General features: G+C 45.0%; 1 protein-coding gene across 4 annotated transcripts in view; it reads right to left on the bottom strand.

The window, feature by feature from the left end:
* rgs12b (regulator of G protein signaling 12b) overlaps positions 1–15,009 on the bottom strand; it is a 104,972-nt gene that overhangs the window by 56,130 nt on the left and 33,833 nt on the right. For all 4 annotated transcript variants that reach the window (XM_082973971.1, XM_082973970.1, XM_082973973.1 and 1 more), the window contains exon 8: positions 11,124–11,243. In XM_082973971.1, coding sequence (XP_082830097.1) covers positions 11,124–11,243 — 120 coding nt within the window. The remainder of the gene's footprint in view (positions 1–11,123; positions 11,244–15,009) is intronic.

Genomic DNA, 15,009 nt, shown 5'->3' with positions numbered 1-15,009 from the left:
GTCCTCAAGGCTGGATGTTAATGGACCAGCTGGCCACATAGAGGAGGGTCCTCAAGGCTGGATGTTAATGGACCAGCTGGCCACATAGAGGAGGGTCCTCAAGGCTGGATGTTAATGGACCAGCTGGCCACATAGAGGAGGGTCCTCAAGGCTGGATGTTAATGGACCAGCTGGCCACATAGAGGAGGGTCCTCAAGGCTGGATGTTAATGGTCCAGCTGGCCACATAGAGGAGGGTTCTGAAGGCTGGATGTTAATGGTCCAGCTGGCCACATAGAGGAGGGTCCTCAAGGCTGGATGTTAATGGACCAGCTGGCCACATAGAGGAGGGTCCTCAAGGCTGGATGTTAATGGTCCAGCTGGCCACATAGAGGAGGGTCCTCAAGGCTGGATGTTAATGGACCAGCTGGCCACATAGAGGAGGGTCCTCAAGGCCGGATGTTAATGGACCAGCTGGCCACATAGAGGAGGGTCCTCAAGGCTGGATGTTAATGGACCAGCTTGGCCACATAGAGGAGGGTCCTCAAGGCTGGATGTTAATGGACCAGCTGGCCACATAGAGGAGGGTCCTCAAGGCTGGATGTTAATGGACCAGCTGGCCACATAGAGGAGGGTCCTCAAGGCTGGATGTTAATGGACCAGCTGGCCACATAGAGGAGGGTCCTCAAGGCTGGATGTTAATGGACCAGCTGGCCATATAGAGGAGGGTCCTCAAGGCCGGATGTTAATGGACCAGCTGGCCACATAGAGGGAGGGTCCTCAAGGCTGGATGTTAATGGACCAGCTGGCCACATAGAGGAGGGTCCTCAAGGCTGGATGTTAATGGACCAGCTGGCCACATAGAGGAGGGTCCTCAAGGCTGGATGTTAATGGACCAGCTGGCCACATAGAGGAGGGTCCTCAAGGCCAAGGCTGGATGTTAATGACCAGCTGGCCACATAGAGGAGGGTCCTCAAGGCTGGATGTTAATGGTCCAGCTGGCCACATAGAGGAGGGTCCTCAAGGCGGGATGTTAATGGTCCAGCTGGCCACATAGAGGAGGGTCCTCAAGGCTGGATGTTAATGGACCAGCTGGCCATATAGAGGAGGGTCCTCAAGGCCGGATGTTAATGGACCAGCTGGCCACATAGAGGGTCCTCAAGGCTGGATGTTAATGGACCAGCTGGCCACATAGAGGAGGGTCCTCAAGGCTGGATGTTAATGGGACCAGCTGGCCATATAGAGGAGGGTCCTCAAGGCCAAGGCTGGATGTTAATGGACCAGCTGGCCACATAGAGGAGGGTCCTCAAGGCTGGATGTTAATGGACCAGCTGGCCATATAGAGGAGGGTCCTCAAGGCTGGATGTTAATGGACCAGCTGGCCACATAGAGGAGGGTCCTCAAGGCTGGATGTTAATGGTCCAGCTGGCCACATAGAGGAGGGTCCTCAAGGCCAAGGCTGGATGTTAATGGTCCAGCTTACGAAGGTGGGCAATTCCAGTCCTCGAGGGCCTGATTGGTGTCAGTTCTGCCCCAGCTAACACACCTGACTCCAATAATCACCTCATCATGGTCTTCAGTTTAGAATGCAGTTTGATTAATCAGCTGTGTTTTCTAGGGATGGGGAAAACGTTGTGACACTGATCAGGCCTTGGAGGACTGGAGCTGCCCGCGCCTGCGACATGGTCTAATTCAGATTGAACGTGAGAATCAGCTTCAAGTTACTCCACACCCTCAAAATGGCCGGGCCGACACTAACTGTTGCTAACGTGACTCCAAATCCAGAACAAGAACCAAGTTTAACTTTAATGAACATGTAATAACTAAAAACTATCATTAACTAGGATTCAAATTTGAACCGAATACTTTTAGAAACTACAGGCTACACTATTTCTAAATCAGATCGCCAAAAACAACTGTCTGAACGCGCTTCAGAAATCTACCAACCGGTTTCTAAATCAGATCGCCAACGACAACAGTCTGAACGCGCTTCAGAAATCTACCAACCAGTTCTCTAAATCAGATCGCCAACGACAACAGTCTGAACGCGCTTCAGAAATCTACCAACCGGTTTCTAAATCAGATCGCCAACGACAACAGTCTGAACGCGCTTCAGAAATCTACCAACCGGTTTCTAAATCAGATCGCCAACGACAACAGTCTGAACGCGCTTCAGAAATCTACCAACCGGTTTCTAAATCAGATCGCCAACGACAACAGTCTGAACGCGCTTCAGAAATCTACCAACCGGTTTCTAAATCAGATCGCCAACGACAACAGTCTGAACGCGCTTCAGAAATCTACCAACCGGTTTCTAAATCAGATCAAATGAATTGGATTCTAATGCAACTGCATATCTTAGTAAATCACCATGCAAAACCTGCCCACCTCATCCCAATGGGTGAAATGTAAGCAGTAGGTGGTTATTAACTAGGGGTTGACTCTATAATGAAATGAGAAGAACTTACAGCTGGGAATCTATAGGTTCTAACACTCCTGTTCTGAGATCAGCTGCTGACCAGAAACATTCCACTACACGATCACACACACACACACACACACACACACACACACACACACACACACACACACACACACACACACACACACACACACACACACACACACACACACTCTACTTACTCCTTCCGTAGCTCCCTCACAGTTCAGGGTTTTCTGCTCCATGAGGAAGAGAAGTAGATCTCAGCACCGCATCAGAAACATCCCCTCAAAATACATATCCATCCACCGCTGAGAGAGAGTGTGTGTGTGTGTGTGTGTGTGTGTGTGTGTGTGTGTGTGTGTGTGTGTGTGTGTGTGTGTGTGTGTGTGTGTGTGTGTGTGTGTGTGTGTGTGTGTGTGTGTGTGTGTGTGTGAGGAAGAAAATGTGTGTGTGAAGAGATAAGTGTGTGTTTGTTGTGGAGAGAAATCTCTAGTTGCTGGCTCAGATGTGTCCAAGCCACCACTCACTGTCACATTCTCTCCTCCCTCTCTCCCTCTCTCACATTCTCTCCTCCCTCTCTCTCTCTCTCTCTCTCTCTCTCTCTCTCTCTCTCTCTCATCACATTCTCTTTCTCTCTCTCCCCTCCTTCCTCTCCCCTCCCCCCTGCCCACCCTGTGTAATTCCTATTCCACCCACACTGCCCTGGGCTGAAACACACACACACAGAGAGACAGAGACAGAGAGAGAGAGAGAGGTTAAGAGGAAGAATGAGAGAGAGAGAGAGAGAGAGAGAGAATGAGAGCAAGAGAGAGAGAATGAGAGACAGAGAGGGGGGTTAAGAGGAAGGAATGAGAGAGAGTGAGAGAGAGAGAGAGAGAGAGAGAGAGAGAGAGAGAGAGAGCGAGAGAGAGAGAGAGAGAGAGAGAAAGGGGGGGTTAAGAGGAAGAATGAGAGAGAGAGAGAGAGAGAGAGGGAGAGAGAGAGAGACAGAGAGGGGGGGTTAAGAGGAAGAATGAGAGTAGGAGAGAGAGAGAGAGAGAGAGACAGAGGGGGGTTAAGATGAAGAATGAGAGAGAGAGAGAGAGAGAGAGAGAGAGAGAGAGAGAGAGAGAGAGAGCGAGAGAGAGACAGAGAGGGGGGGTTAAGATGAAGAATGAGAGAGAGAGAGAGACAGAGAGGGGGGGTTAAGATGAAGAATGAGAGAGAGAGAGAGAGAGAGAGACAGAGAGAGAGAGAGAATGAGAGACAGAGAGGGGGGTTAAGAGGAAGAATGAGAGACAGCGAGAGAGAGAGAGAGAGAGAGAGAGAGAGAGAGAGAGAGACAGAGAGAGAGAGAGAGAGAGACAGAGAGAGAGAGAGAGAGAGACAGAGAGACAGAGAGAGACAGAGAGAGAGGGGGGGGTTAAGAGGAAGAATGAGAGAGAGAGAGAGAGAGAGAGAGAGAGCGAGAGAGAGAGAGAGACAGAGAGAGAGAGACAGAGAGAGACAGAGAGAGACAGAGAGAGAGAGAGAGACAGAGAGAGAGAGAGAGAGAGAGAGAGAGAGACAGAGAGAGAGAGAGAGAGAGAGAGAGACAGAGAGAGACAGAGAGAGAGAGACAGAGAGAGAGAGACAGAGAGAGAGAGACAGAGAGAGAGAGACAGAGAGAGAGAGAGAGAGAGACAGAGAGAGAGAGACAGAGAGAGAGAGAGACAGAGAGAGAGAGACAGAGAGAGAGAGACAGAGAGAGAGAGAGACAGAGAGAGAGAGAGAGAGAGACAGAGAGAGACACAGAGAGAGAGACAGAGAGAGACAGAGAGAGAGAGAGACAGAGAGAGAGAGACAGAGAGAGAGAGAGATAGCTGTGGTGTACAGGATAGGATGATATGTGGTGATACTCCTGGAACCCGTAACGGTGCATTCTTCAACAAGCCCTAACACAGGTGTGTGAAGGTGTGTGATTGGTTGATTGGGATAACCTATGGTCTCCTCATAGAGGACATACACACACTAAGGACCCGTCTGAAACGGCACCCTATTCCCTGTACAGTGCTACTGATCCAGGCCCTGTAGATGGGTCAGCTGACGTCACGAAGCTGATGCCCGTGCTTTAATCTGGCTGCAAGTCCATGTGACTGTGATTCTGGATGGCCTTACAGCTGGCAACAACGACCAGAAGCCGCCATGTTGGGGAATCGTAGGTGATTCCTTTCGGTTAGATTCATCTTGTTCTCGATTCCACGACTTGTTTTGACTGATGTCACGTCTAATGCTAATATGGGTGAATTTCGCTAGCTAGCTAATCAACAACTGTAATGATGTATTAGAGAGACAACAAGACTAGTTAACCAACAACTGTAATGATGTATTAGAGAGACAACAAGACTAGTTAACCAACAACTGTAATGATGTATTAGACAACAAGACTAGTTAACCAACAACTGTAATGATGTATTAGAGAGACAACAAGACTAGTTAACCAACAACTGTAATGATGTATTTGTATTTTCAATAAACATTAGGAGATGAAATATAGTTGAAATGTTTTCAACAACACTGTATCTTCTGGCCCGTAGTTGTTCATGTGTGGGTTTGTTGCTAAACAACCAACCCATCCAATGGGCCCTAGCCAACAGTACAGTGCACTATATAGGAAGTAAGTTGGGAAGAAATACTGACTTCAAGCAGAATGGAAAATAACTGATCTTAGCAATACTAAAGCTCTGTCGTGACACACACACACACACACACACACACACACACACACACACACACACACACACACACACACACACACACACACACACACACACACACCACAGTAATAATGTTTACATATCTTGCATTACTCATCTCATATGTATATACTGTATTCTATACTATTCTACTGTATCTTATTCTATGCCGCTCTGACATCGCTCGTCTATATATTTATATATTCTTAATTCCATTCCTTTACTTTAGATGTGTGTGTATTGGGTATATGTTGTGAAATGATTAGCTATTACTTGTTAGATATTACTGTACTGTCGGAGCTAGAAGCACAAGCGTTTCGCTACACCCGGGATATAACATCTGCTAAACACGTGTATGAGACCAATAACATTTGATTTGACACAGGGAGTATGAAAGTCAGTCTGTCTGAAAAGTTTTTAATGTAATTTGCTGTGTAAGCTCAGCCAACAGGCTAGAGTAATGTACACACACACACACACACACACGCACGCACACACACACACGCTCGCACACACACACACACACACACACACACACACACACACACACACACACACACACACACACACACACACACACACACACACACACACACACACACACACACACGCATACACCAGATGTGGACAACCAGATGTCTGCGGTCTAAAGTCTGACTCCCGCCGGTGCTGTCATAAGACATCAGGCGGGTCTACAGAATCATATTGATCATAAGACACCAGGCGGGTCTACAGAATCATATTGATCATAAGACATCAGGCGGGTCTACAGAATCATATTGATCATAAGACAATAAGGTGGGTCTACAGAATCATATTGATCATAAGACAATCAGGCGGGTCTACAGAATCATATTGATCATAAGACAATAAGGCGGGTCTACAGAATCATATTGATCATAAGACAATAAGGCGGGTCTACAGAATCATATTGATCATAAGACATCAGGCGGGTCTACAGAATCATATTGATCATAAGACATCAGGCGGGTCTACAGAATCATATTGATCATCCGACAATAAGGCGGGTCTACAGAATCATATTGATCATAAGACATCAGGCGGGTCTACAGAATCATATTGATCATAAGACATCAGGCGGGTCTACAGAATCATATTGATCATAAGACATCAGGCGGGTCTACAGAATCATATTGATCATAAGACATCAGGCGGGTCTACAGAATCATATTGATCATAAGACAATAAGGCAGGTCTACAGAATCATATTGATCATAAGACATCAGGCGGGTCTACAGAATCATATTGATCATAAGACATCAGGCGGGTCTACAGAATCATATTGATCATAAGACATCAGGCGGGTCTACAGAATCATATTGATCATAAGACAATAAGGCAGGTCTACAGAATCATATTGATCATAAGACATCAGGCGGGTCTACAGAATCATATTGATCATAAGACATCAGGCGGGTCTACAGAATCATATTGATCATAAGACATCAGGCGGGTCTACAGAATCATATTGATCATAAGACATCAGGCGGGTCTACAGAATCATATTGATCATAAGACATCAGGCGGGTCTACAGAATCATATTGATCATAAGACAATAAGGCGGGTCTACAGAATCATATTGATCATAAAACAATAAGGCGGGTCTACAGAATCATATTGATCATAAGACATCAGGCGGGTCTACAGAATCATATTGATCATAAGACATCAGGTGGGTCTACAGAATCATATTGATCATAAGACATCAGGCGGGTCTATAGAATCATATTGATCATAAGACATCAGGCGGGTCTACAGAATCATATTGATCATAAGACACCAGGCGGGTCTACAGAATCATATTGATCATAAGACATCAGGCGGGTCTACAGAATCATATTGATCATAAGACAATAAGGCGGGTCTACAGAATCATATTGATCATAAAACAATAAGGCAGGTCTACAGAATCATATTGATCATAAGACAATAAGGCGGGTCTACAGAATCATATTGATCATAAAACAATAAGGCGGGTCTACAGAATCATATTGATCATAAGACATCAGGCGGGTCTACAGAATCATATTGATCATAAGACATCAGGTGGGTCTACAGAATCATATTGATCATAAGACATCAGGCGGGTCTATAGAATCATATTGATCATAAGACATCAGGCGGGTCTACAGAATCATATTGATCATAAGACACCAGGCGGGTCTACAGAATCATATTGATCATAAGACATCAGGCGGGTCTACAGAATCATATTGATCATAAGACAATAAGGCGGGTCTACAGAATCATATTGATCATAAAACAATAAGGCAGGTCTACAGAATCATATTGATCATAAGACATCAGGCGGGTCTACAGAATCATATTGATCATAAGACATCAGGCGGGTCTACAGAATCATATTGATCATAAGACATCAGGTGGGTCTACAGAATCATATTGATCATAAGACATCAGGCGGGTCTATAGAATCATATTGATCATAAGACATCAGGCGGGTCTACAGAATCATATTGATCATAAGACACCAGGCGGGTCTACAGAATCATATTGATCATAAGACATCAGGTGGGTCTACAGAATCATATTGATCATAAGACAATAAGGCGGGTCTACAGAATCATATTGATCATAAAACAATAAGGCAGGTCTACAGAATCATATTGATCATAAGACATCAGGCGGGTCTACAGAATCATATTGATCATAAGACATCAGGTGGGTCTACAGAATCATATTGATCATAAGACATCAGGCGGGTCTATAGAATCATATTGATCATAAGACATCAGGCGGGTCTACAGAATCATATTGATCATAAGACACCAGGCGGGTCTACAGAATCATATTGATCATAAGACATCAGGCGGGTCTACAGAATCATATTGATCATAAGACATCAGGCGGGTCTACAGAATCATATTGATCATAAGACAATAAGGCGGGTCTACAGAATCATATTGATCATAAGACATCAGGCGGGTCTACAGAATCATATTGATCATAAGACATCAGGCGGGTCTACAGAATCATATTGATCATAAGACAATAAGGCGGGTCTACAGAATCATATTGATCATAAGACATCAGGCGGGTCTACAGAATCATATTGATCATAAGACATCAGGCGGGTCTACAGAATCATATTGATCATAAGACAAGCCTCGAGGTCCCCGGCTCCTCTTACATGCTGGGTATATTAGCTGGTTAGTACTGTCTCTGTGACGAGATGAAACAACTACTGACAAGAAGGCTGAGAGGAGGGTGTGTGTGTGTGTGTGTGTGTGTGTGTGTGTGTGTGTGTGTGTGTGTGTGTGTAGATTGAGACAGATAATTAGAGTGTGTCCATATGTGCGTGACTGGGGTGATAATTGTGTGTGTGTGTGTGTGTGTGTGTGTGTGTGTGTGTGTGTGTGTGTGTGTAGATTGAGCCAGATAATTAGAGTGTGTCCATATGTGCGTGACTGGGGTGATAATTGTGTGTGTGTGTGTGTGTGTGTGTGTGTGTGTGTGTGTGTGTGTGTGTGTGTGTGTGTGTGTGTGTGTGTGTGTGTGTGTGTGTGTGTGTATGTGTGTGTGTGTGTGTGTGTGGTCTCTCTACGGAGAGGAATGTCAGCCTATTGCTCATCAGTGTTCATTAGAAATACCAACCAGGGAACTCTTCTATCCATCCATCCATCTCCCTCTCTCCTCTCCCTCATCTCCCTTTTCTGTTAGACTAATCTCCCCTTTTAACCCTCTCCCTCTCCCCTCCTCCCTCATCTCCCTTTTCTGTTAGACTAATCTCCTCTTTTCACCCTTTTCCTCCCCCTCCTCCCCTCTCCCCTCTCCCCATCCTCCAACCTCTCTCCCCCTACTCTTTCCTCCTCCTCTCTCCCCCTTCCTCTCCCTCTCCCCCTCCTCCCCTCTCCCCCTCCTCTCTCTCTCTCCTAAACAAAGCTGTCTCTGTTTGTGGACATCACGTAACAGGGGCCCAGCGCCCGGAAGAAAAAAAGGTAGAATAGAGAGAGAGAAGATAAAAAGAGGAAAGAAGAGAGTGAAGTCTCTGCAGCACGGCATGCTGTGTAATCCAGCATACATACAAGGGTGTGTGTGTGTGTGTACACTACATGACCAACAGTATGTGGACACCTGCTTGTCAAACATCTCATTACTAAATCATGAGCATTAATATGGAGTTGGTCCCCCCCTTTACTGCTATAACAACCTCCACTCTTTTATTTTACCTTTATGTAACCAGGCAAGTCAGTTAAGAACACGTTCTTATTTACAATGACGGCCTACACCAGGCCAAACCCGGACGACGCTGGGCCAATTGTGCGCCGCCCTGTGGGACTCCCAATCACGGCCGGTTGCGACACAGCCTGGAATCGAACCAGGGTGTCTGTAGTGACGCCTCTAGCACTGAGATGCAGTGCCTTAGACCGCTGCGCCACTCGGGAGCCCCTTCTTCTGGGAAGGCTTTTAGCTAGATGTTGGAACATTGCTGTGGGGACTTGCTTCCATTCAGCCACAAGAGCATTAGTGAGGTCGGCCACTGATGTTGGGCGATTAGGCCTGGCTCACAGTCGGCATTACAATTCATTCAAAAGGTGTTAAATTGGGTTGAGGTGAGGGCTCTGTGCAGGCCAGTCAAGTGATTCCACACCGATCTCGACAAACCATTTCTGTATGGACATCGCTTTGTCATGTTGAAACAGGAAAGGGCCTTCCCCAAACTGTTGCCACAAAGTTGGAAGCATAGAATAATCTAGAATGTCATTATATGCTGTAGCGTTAAGATTTCCCTTAACTGCAACTAAGGGGCCCGAACCATGAAAAAGAGACCCAGACCATTATTCCTCCTCCACCAAACTTTACAGTTGGCAATATGCATTCGAGCAGGTAGCGTTCTCCTAGCATCCGCAAAACCCAGATTCTTCCGTTTTAGGTAGAAGTGTTTTTAGGGGTGGTGGGGGTCAGTTTTAGGTAGAAGTGTTTTAGGGGTGGTGAGGGTCAGTTTTAGGTAGAAGTGTTTTAGGGGTGGTGGGGGTCAGTTTTAGGTAGAAGTGTTTTTAGGGGTGGTGAGGGTCAGTTTTAGGTAGAAGTGTTTTAGGGGTGGTGAGGGTCAGTTTTAGGTAGAAGTGTTTTAGGGGTGGTGAGGGTCAGTTTTAGGTAGAAGTGTTTTAGGGGTGGTGAGGGTCAGTTTTAGGTAGAAGTGTTTTAGGGGTGGTGAGGGTCAGTTTTAGGTAGAAGTGTTTTAGGGGTGGTGAGGGTCAGTTTTAGGTAGAAGTGTTTTAGGGGTGGTGAGGGTCAGTTTTAGGTAGAAGTGTTTTTAGGGGTGGTGAGGGTCAGTTTTAGGTAGAAGTGTTTTAGGGGTGGTGAGGGTCAGTTTTAGGTAGAAGTGTTTTTAGGGGTGGTGAGGGTCAGTTTTAGGTAGAAGTGTTTTTAGGGGTGGTGAGGGTCAGTTTTAGGTAGAAGTGTTTTAGGGGTGGTGAGGGTCAGTTTTAGGTAGAAGTGTTTTAGGGGTGGTGAGGGTCAGTTTTAGGTAGAAGTGTTTTTAGGGGTGGTGAGGGTCAGTTTTAGGTAGAAGTGTTTTAGGGGTGGTGAGGGTCAGTTTTAGGTAGAAGTGTTTTTAGGGGTGGTGAGGGTCAGTTTTAGGTAGAAGTGTTTTTAGGGGTGGTGAGGGTCAGTTTTAGGTAGAAGTGTTTTAGGGGTGGTGAGGGTCAGTTTTAGGTAGAAGTGTTTTTAGGGGTGGTGAGGGTCAGTTTTAGGTAGAAGTGTTTTTAGGGGTGGTGAGGGTCAGTTTTAGGTAGAAGTGTTTTTAGGGGTGGTGAGGGTCAGTTTTAGGTAGAAGTGTTTTTAGGGGTGGTGAGGGTCAGTTTTAGGTAGAAGTGTTTTTAGGGGTGGTGAGGGTCAGTTTTAGGTAGAAGTGTTTTAGGGGTGGTGAGGGTCAGTTTTAGGTAGAAGTGTTTTTAGGGGTGTGTGTGTGTGTGTGTGTGTGTGTGTGCGTGCTTGTGTCCTACCTCCAGGTCATCCAGTGAGCGTGCCAGGCTGATGCGTTTGGAGCGGCCGAAGGATCGCCTTCCTGAGGAGCGCTGAGGTAGAGGAGGGAAGCCCTTAGTCAGACCTCTAAACCGACCAGCCTAGAGAGAAACACACACAGGTTAACTCTCCACACTTCAATACACGGTCCTCTGTAGTTCGGCATGCACACACACACACACACACACACACACAGTGGAGGCACATGACAGTGTTTTGACTGGAGGAGACAGCAGGGTCACGCGAAGAAGAACTGTGTGGACGTCATTCTCACAAACACTTCTCCTCTGGACAATGTAAAAATAACCCTCCCTGAGACACACACACACACACACACACACACACACACACACACACACACACACACACACACACACACACACACACAAACACACACACACACGTCAGGCCGTGCCCAATTTACTGCATCTATCAGATCAATTCCAGAAACTCAGAGAGTGAAGATGGATGCAACAGGACAGGAACAACAGGAAGTCTGGAACCAACAGGACAGGAACAACAGGAAGTCTGGAACCAACAGGACAGGAACAGGAAGTCTGGAACCAACAGGACAGGAACAACAGGAAGTCTGGAACCAACAGGACAGGAACAACAGGAAGTCTGGAACCAACAGGATAGGAACAACAGGAAGTCTGGAACCAACAGGACAGGAACAGGAAGTCTGGAACCAACAGGACAGGAACAACAGGAAGTCTGGAACCAACAGGACAGGAACAACAGGAAGTCTGGAACCAACAGGACAGGAACAACAGGAAGTCTGGAACCAACAGGATAGGAACAACAGGAAGTCTGGAACCAACAGGACCCTGAACAGCTTCTACCCCCAGACCACAAGACTGATGAATAGTTAGATAGATAGTTAACCAATTGCTACATGACTACATGACTACACTACACTACATGACTACACTACATAGCTACACTACATGACTACACTACACTACATAGCTACACTACATGACTAAACTACATAGCTACACTACATGACTACACTACACTACATGACTACACTACATGACTACACTACACTACATGACTACACTACATGACTACACTACACTACATGACTACACTACATAGCTACACTACATGACTACACTACACTACATAGCTACACTACATGACTAAACTACATAGCTACACTACATGACTACACTACACTACATGACTACACTACATGACTACACTACACTACATGACTACACTACATGACATGACTACACTACATGACTACACTACATGACATGACTACACTACATGGCTACATTACATGACATGACTACACTACATGGCTACATTACATGACATGACTACACTACATGGCTACATTACATGACATGACTACACTACATGACTACATTACATGACATGACTACACTACATGACTACACTACATGACTACATTACATGACATGACTACACTACATGACTACACTACATGACATGACTACACTACATGACTACATTACATGACTACATGACATGACTACACTACATGACTACACTACATGACTACATTACATGACTACACTACACTACATGACTACACTACATGACATGACTACACTACATGACTACATTACATGACTACATGACATGACTACACTACATGACTACACTACACTACATGACTACACTACATGACATGACTACATTACATGACTACATGACATGACTACATGACATGACTACATTACATGGCTACAAGAATAAATGGATGGACGATCTGTTTCTTTCTTTCATGTGAATGTTCAATTCCACATGACAGCTACAGCACTGCTGTTATTAACCCTTACACTGCTGTCTGTTATTAACCCTTACACTGCTGTCTGTTAACCCTTACACTGCTGTCTGTTATTAACCCTTACACTGCTGTCTGTTAACCCTTACACTGCTGTCTGTTAACCCTTACACTGCTGTCTGTTATTAACCCTTACACTGCTGTCTGTTAACCCTTACACTGCTGTCTGTTAACCCTTACACTGCTGTCTGTTATTAACCCTTACACTGCTGTCTGTTATTAACCCTTACACTGCTGTCTGTTAACCCTTACACTGCTGTCTGTTATTAACCCTTACACTGCTGTCTGTTAACCCTTACACTGCTGTCTGTTATTAACCCTTACACTGCTGTCTGTTAACCCTTACACTGCTGTCTGTTAACCCTTACACTGCTGTCTGTTATTAACCCTTACACTGCTGTCTGTTATTAACCCTTACACTGCTGTCTGTTAACCCTTACACTGCTGTCTGTTATTAACCCTTACACTGCTGTCTGTTATTAACCCTTACACTGCTGTTATTAACCCTTACACTGCTGTTATTAACCCTTACACTGCTGTCTGTTATTAACCCTTACACTGCTGTCTGTTAACCCTTACACTGCTGTCTGTTATTAACCCTTACACTGCTGTCTGTTAACCCTTACACTGCTGTCTGTTATTAACCCTTACACTGCTGTCTGTTAACCCTTACACTGCTGTCTGTTATTAACCCTTACACTGCTGTTATTAACCCTTACACTGCTGTTATTAACCCTTACACTGCTGTCTGTTATTAACCCTTACACTGCTGTCTGTTATTAACCCTTACACTGCTGTTATTAACCCTTACACTGCTGTCTGTTATTAACCCTTACACTGCTGTCTGTTATTAACCCTTACACTGCTGTCTGTTATTAACCCTTACACTGCTGTTATTAACCCTTACACTGCTGTTATTAACCCTTACACTGCTGTCTGTTATTAACCCTTACACTGCTGTCTGTTATTAACCCTTACACTGCTGTTATTAACCCTTACACTGCTGTCTGTTATTAACCCTTACACTGCTGTCTGTTATTAACCCTTACACTGCTGTCTGTTATTAACCCTTACACTGCTGTCTGTTATTAACCCTTACACTGCTGTCTGTTATTAACCCTTACACTGCTGTCTGTTATTAACCCTTACACTGCTGTTATTAACCCTTACACTGCTGTCTGTTATTAACCCTTACACTGCTGTCTGTTATTAACCCTTACACTGCTGTCTGTTAACCCTTACACTGCTGTCTGTTATTAACCCTTACACTGATGTCTGTTATTAACCCTTACACTGCTGTCTGTTATTAACCCTTACACTGCTGTCTGTTATTAACCCTTACACTGCTGTCTGTTATTAACCCTTACACTGCTGTTATTAACCCTTACACTGCTGTCTGTTATTAACCCTTACACTGCTGTCTGTTATTAACCCTTACACTGCTGTCTGTTAACCCTTACACTGCTGTCTGTTATTAACCCTTACACTGATGTCTGTTATTAACCCTTACACTGCTGTCTGTTATTAACCCTTACACTGCTGTCTGTTATTAACCCTTACACTGCTGTCTGTTATTAACCCTTACACTGCTGTTATTAACCCTTACACTGCTGTCTGTTATTAACCCTTACACTGCTGTCTGTTAACCCTTACACTGCTGTCTGTTATTAACCCTTACACTGCTGTCTGTTATTAACCCTTACACTGATGTCTGTTATTAACCCTTACACTGCTGTTGTTAACCCTTACACTGCTGTCTGTTATTAACCCTTACACTGCTGTTGTTAACCCTTACACTGCTGTCTGTTATTAACCCTTACACTGCTGTCTGTTATTAACCCTTACACTGCTGTCTGTTATTAACCCTTACACTGCTGTTATTAACCCTTACACTGCTGTTATTAACCCTTACACTGCTGTCTGTTATTAACCCTTACACTGCTGTCTGTTATTAACCCTTACACTGCTGTTATTAACCCTTACACTGCTGTCTGTTATTAACCCTTACACTGCTGTCTGTTAACCCTTACACTGCTGTCTGTTAT

The sequence above is a fragment of the Salmo salar genome, chromosome 04, assembly GCF_965601325.2.
Source record: "Salmo salar chromosome 04, fSalSal1, whole genome shotgun sequence".
NCBI lineage: Eukaryota > Metazoa > Chordata > Actinopteri > Salmoniformes > Salmonidae > Salmo > Salmo salar.
Note: the sequence above shows the minus strand (reverse complement) of the source record. Positions and strands in the feature narration are given on the sequence as shown.